This window comes from Henckelia pumila, chromosome 1, assembly GCF_033568475.1.
Source record: "Henckelia pumila isolate YLH828 chromosome 1, ASM3356847v2, whole genome shotgun sequence".
Classification (NCBI taxonomy): Eukaryota; Viridiplantae; Streptophyta; class Magnoliopsida; order Lamiales; family Gesneriaceae; genus Henckelia; species Henckelia pumila.
This window is the reverse complement of record NC_133120.1, coordinates 29,234,400-29,240,132: the sequence shown is the minus strand read 5'-3', so window position 1 is coordinate 29,240,132 and position 5,733 is coordinate 29,234,400. Positions and strand designations below refer to the sequence as shown.

The 5,733-nt window shown below is 35.6% G+C and overlaps 1 protein-coding gene across 1 annotated transcript; it reads right to left on the bottom strand.

The window, feature by feature from the left end:
* Window positions 1-828: 828 nt before the first annotated feature.
* On the bottom strand, window positions 829-5,436 carry LOC140875161 (transcription factor bHLH104). Its single transcript, XM_073278726.1, has 5 exons — window positions 5,180-5,436; window positions 3,909-3,977; window positions 3,367-3,444; window positions 3,001-3,163; window positions 829-1,484 (listed from the first exon to the last, which is right to left on the bottom strand). Exons 1-5 carry the CDS (start codon window positions 5,305-5,307, stop codon window positions 1,236-1,238), a joined length of 687 nt encoding a protein of 228 aa, XP_073134827.1. The 5' UTR covers window positions 5,308-5,436; the 3' UTR covers window positions 829-1,235.
* Between the last annotated feature and the right edge of the window lie 297 nt (window positions 5,437-5,733).

The following is a 5,733-nucleotide window of genomic DNA, read 5'->3' as shown; positions in this document are numbered from 1 at the left end:
CCTTAGCAAGCTGATAGCTAGTTTCATCCAAGTTTAGGCACCTCAGTGACATTGCCTTTCTCATTAACAAAAACTCGAACCCGATCGCAACGAAAATCAGTAGACACAAAGCTCCCTTCTTCCACTGTGATGGCTTCCACATCCTCTGCCTCTCCCTCGATGATGGCTGCGGCCGACTGGCCGTACATTCCCACCAGTTCCGGCAATGATTTCTTACCTACATTACAAACAAATAGCACGACTCCGTTTCGATGATACTTATCGGGGAGAAAAAAATATAGAGCCAGCTCTTACCAATGCAAGTAGCCATTTTCTCAGTTGTATTTCTTTATTTATTGGTAATGTTCTTTGTAAGTGAGAACATGGGTATTTATTTATGTGTGAATTGCATGAAGAAGTAATTGTCCGGCCTGCACTTTGAATTCTTGACTCATTAAAGCCAATGTCATGGAATTTAGTGCACAGCCTTTTTTTCATTGTCTGAGCAGTTAACAAACCTTCAAGATGTGGTTAATTATTTGAGGCCAACTGAGTTGTCCAATGTTTTGTATAGCTTGATTCCAATAAATATGACAAGAGAGAAAGATTCTCGGCAGATTGCTTCCGAAACAAGGAGACGAGAGGTCGATCCCCCAGATCTTCAACGCAAGAAGAAGAGATGAGTTAATATATAATCAAGAAATGAATGGAGTTTGAATCAATTATTTACAGTTCGACAAAGCTTCAAAACGAGCTCGAGTTGAGCAAGAGTTTCTCTTCGTGTTTCAGCTCGAGGCATGAAGCTACGTAGGATGATAGCAAACACAATCAAGTGTATGCACCAGTTCATGTTGATAATGTTGTCAAAAAGTAAAATATTATGCACACAGCAGAAATAAGGTGACATACATTTCTGCCTCAACCCTTTTTCGTTCTTTTGCTGCAAAATTCCGAAAACATGTAACACCATTTTAACATCGAGTGTTTCGCCTTGAACTTAGCCAACGAACATCATTGCGTAATAAAAACAAAAAGATTTGGAGGCAGGATCCCAAAAATGTCATCCATTTTGTCCCAAATCTCGATATGTAGCCAACACTAATAATTTCTAAAGAAATAGCAGAGAAATAAGACTAGTTCACGGAGATAACCAGCTTCACAAGAAGATGATATTTACAAGCATGAGAGAATATCATTCCCCAATTGCGACGAAGAGAGAGATTCCTAGCCCATATTATAAGCAACTTCTGCAAGCATCAAGCAGCAGGAGGCCGGAGTGTAGAATCTTGAGATGTGTCACATGTATTGGGTGGTAAATAATGCCACATCGGAACGAAACTGTATCCAGGAAACATTGGCATTTTGTTTGCCCCAGCCTGATAAACCGGTGGGTGCGGAGGCATGAACCCAGTAGATGGAACAACCATGCTTTTCAACTGCTGCTCAATCCTTTCTTTATCAGCCTTAAGCACCTGTTTCTCTTCACGAAGTTCATTTTTCTCAGCCTGCACAAAAATAGAAATGAGAACTCAGGGCTTGAAAAGACGTATATATATCCTTTTCATCCACATGAGCACGATGACAGATTCGGATAAATTGCATATAAGTCACATGTAGTGTTGAAGAGGATAAACCTGCAAAAAACCAATGAACAAGACCGTTTGTTTCTTGAATTGATAGTTTGAAACTTTGAACCCCATATTGGCAAGTTTTTGTGGGACATGTGCCTCATACATGCTTATTCATGAAATTACACAAACTACTCCAGAGTTGAAAATGTCATTCTATACATGATAAAAACATAAATATTGTCCCCCTCATTTTATAGCAATCTCAAAGTTCCAAATCTATTTATAGAGAGATTGAAGCAAGGAAGAAAATAAATATATTTAAGTTTTTGATATATCCATAATGATACTTTCGGCCTTGCGAATTCTAAGTTAAGGAAATTTCATGCATAGACACTTGAAAATTAGTGTATTATCCAGTCAAAAAAAAAAAAAGAAAATTAGTGTATTATTAAAATTGCTGCGAGGTTTCAACTATCGATTTAAAAACAAAATGGGGTTATGCCTCATTAGTTTGTAAGCATAACATAGGGGTCTACACGTAATTTGAAATACAGATTGAGATGAAGATAGTGTTTAACAGTTCTGATCAATACATGTTCAAGATGGCAAGGATAATGTATAAAATATGCATAATTGGTATTCTTTTTCAATCAAGTAAAGCTTTTCAATTATTCGATACCCTATACATAGGAATGACAATGGGTCGGGTATAGGTAGGATATCGTGCCTCCATCCCCATACCCATTTATTAAATCCATCCCCATACCCATACTCATCGGATATTTAATTTCATCTCCATCCTCATACCCGTCGGATGATCGGATATCCATACCCTACCCATATACCCATTTATTGTATATACACCATAAAAATAATTTTTTTAAAATTTTAATTATTTGATAAAACTATACTTATTTACTAGATTTTTATATCAAAATTTTTAAGATAATAAAAAAATAAAACACCGAAAAAAATTTACAACCAAAGACTTATATATAAAATAAAACTTCTAAAAAATAGCATTAGTTTTATATTAATAATTTTCATTATTTCATCCAACTAACATAATTCAACAAAAAAAAAAATTAAATTAGCATTTATTTAATATAAATTAATATGTATATATATATATATATATAATCGGGTATCGGGTCAGGTATGGATAGGATACCACTACATCCTCCTCCATCCCCATTTACGAGATCTCCATACCCATTTACCCATTTATTTAATCGGGTCCAAAAAATGCCTCCATACCCTCCTCCGTTCGGGTCGGATATCGGGTTCCCCATTGGGTTCGGAGAAAATTGCCATCCCTACCTATACAGCTATACTACCAAATTTTCTAGGGAAGGCTTCTTTATCAATCCCTTTCTGAGCATTTGAAGTCAGTTTAGGGAATCAAAATTTCATGTTCATGTTAGTATTCAACACAACTATCATCTCTAACCTTCAAAGTTTTGATTTCTTCCAAAAGCTTTTCATTCATCTCACTGTACTCTTGGGATTCAGTTTTTAGCTGGCCTAGAATTCTTATTGTATCACCAAGAATGGCTAATTTGTCCGTCTTCACAGGTCTTCCAGGTTCCAATATAGCTGACAACTCCGCAAACCTGCAGGATCAACAACATTGTATAAGTTAGTATCAGGTATATCTCCATTTTCTTTATTTAACTCAATTTAAATTAAAGGACTGCCACAGAAGATCATTATTATTTTTCAAGAGGAAGTAAACATGGTAGCACACACATCATCATCATTTAGTGAAACAAAGTTAAATGGCAATAGGAAAAGTTCTTACTGATAGTATTTTTACCTATCATTCAATTTTTCTCTCCTCATTTTCTCACGGCATGCTTTAGTTTCTCCACCAACGCATGGTTCGGTGCGTCCCCTGCACAACAGTAACACACAAACAATTGAAAAATAACCTAATCAATAAGTAAGCGGCCTACGATCCCTTTATAGTTTTAATATCAATAAAATGCATGGTTTGCATCACGTCATGGTAAAATAAATCAAATAATTATCTTGTTTAAAGAATTAGCTAATTTTGGGAAGATATGGGGCACGCACAGTACATTCATCCTTTTCCGTTATTTAGTCTGAATGTCGGGAACAAAAATCATCTAATCTAAAATTCATAAATCAATGTATCTTTTTGGCACATTGCAAGAAAGAGGGACAAAAAAAAGTTATTAGGCCCAAACAATAGGGAAGAAAATGATTATCCAGTTAATTTCGTTAAATATATATAATGAAAAGCATATGTATAAAAGGTCATCCGCCAGCCTTCTCAACACACGAAACAGAATAAAACGAGTGTTACTCAAAATAGAAACAACTATTCTTAGATACCTCTTCCTTGGACATTCACTAACTTGAGAAAAACTACCGCCACTGGAGACATCAGTTGCCACAGCAGCACTGTAACAGCAAAATCAACCCTATCAAGACCAACATTTTACAGGATTTTGTCTTATCCTACAATTTTGGGTTAAATTGCAGTAAAGCAAACAAAAATATCAATTAGCATAATCATCAGGGTTGCATTGATGCAATCATTGGGATTCTAGAATCATTGATCGTTGATTATTGTGATTTAATAGTAATTGTGTAGTTCCTTACTTTCATGATCTCAACTGTATGGTATAACAAACAGACTTCATTCTGTAACTATTAGATATACAATCTTTTTTCCATTTAAAGCAATATCTTTGCTTTGTCTGTTTCGGTCAATCATAATATGAATATGCATGTTCAACATTCAACATTCTACCATGAGATGGAAGAAATTGATCTTCTGAATTCAATTACCAACCTCCAGACTGGATCAAATTATTCAAACTACATGTTAGTTCAGGGTATGAAGAGTTTTTTTTACTGGACGAAAACTTTAGCTTATTATTGCTGGACATATTTTTAAACCTGCACAGGAGAACATTGAATCCTGACAGCAAGTCTACATAACAAATTGAAGATTGGGATAGGACGAAAAAAAAAAACAGATTATCACATGGTTTCGTAACACCTCTATTTTGGTTCTCCATTAATCTTATGTCTCTAAAGTTCGGGGCCAAAACCATTTTAGTCGCCTTAGTCGCGGTCTGCCAAAATTGTTCCTCGATTTAATTGGTTTTGATACCTCGGCTAGAAGTAATGTGTCCCAGATATAATCAATTCACCATAACTTGATTCAAGTTCAAATCTTCCCTAGAATTGAACTACAAATTTGAAAAATTCAGCTCCTATCACATTGCCTAAAATCTTACTTTCGATCTGTTAGACCAATAAAAACAATAAAGCACGAAAAAAACCTTCAATTTTCAACCATCAAACAATAATCCAAGCGAGGTATGCAGAATGGTCGCCCCCTCAGCAAAATAAACCATAAATATTCTAAATTTGGGAACTTAACACCAAGCCCGCCCCTAGAATTTCTAGGTTCATCCCAGGATTAAAAATTCCCAAGTAAATAACATAAATCTCTAAAAAATAACCACAACCATTACGGCATACGAAACCATCGAACTGATAATGGAACATGAATAAATCAGCAGCTCCATTAATCCGATGCAAGAAACAACACATACCCATTCGATTAGCACAAAACCCAACAAATCACCCACCTTTGCAGCTGAATCTGAGGGCTGTTCCAACAAAGATCCGCGGGTGCGACTTCGTCCAGGAGGCTGCCGTAATCGATTAAATCACACCAGCCATTCCCATCGAACGACTGCAACTGAAGATTATCCATTCTTCCTGCGAAAACTCGGGGAAAAACAATGGCGGATTCGATCTCTCAAAATCGAAATTGGGGAAATGGAATTCTCAGATTTTTGCATAAATAATAAGCATACAGTAAAATGCTAAAATCAATCAATCAATCAAATCAAATGTGGGAAATAATGGGGAATAAAGAAATGATCTGTTGTGGAAATCAGCCAATGATACGGAGACACGTGGAGAGATGGAATCAAGTGGCCAATTTGGTCGCCGCATATAATATTTGGGAAAAAGGAGTTGAAAGGACAGGAGAGTTGACAAGACTTGTTATGCATACAAAATTTATATGGGGAAATTGTCGATAAATCTCCAACAGGAAATCAAATTTGTTTCAATTTCTGTGTAAGATTTTTTATGTTTCAAATTTTTGACAATTGTTTGTATATTGTTTGAACTT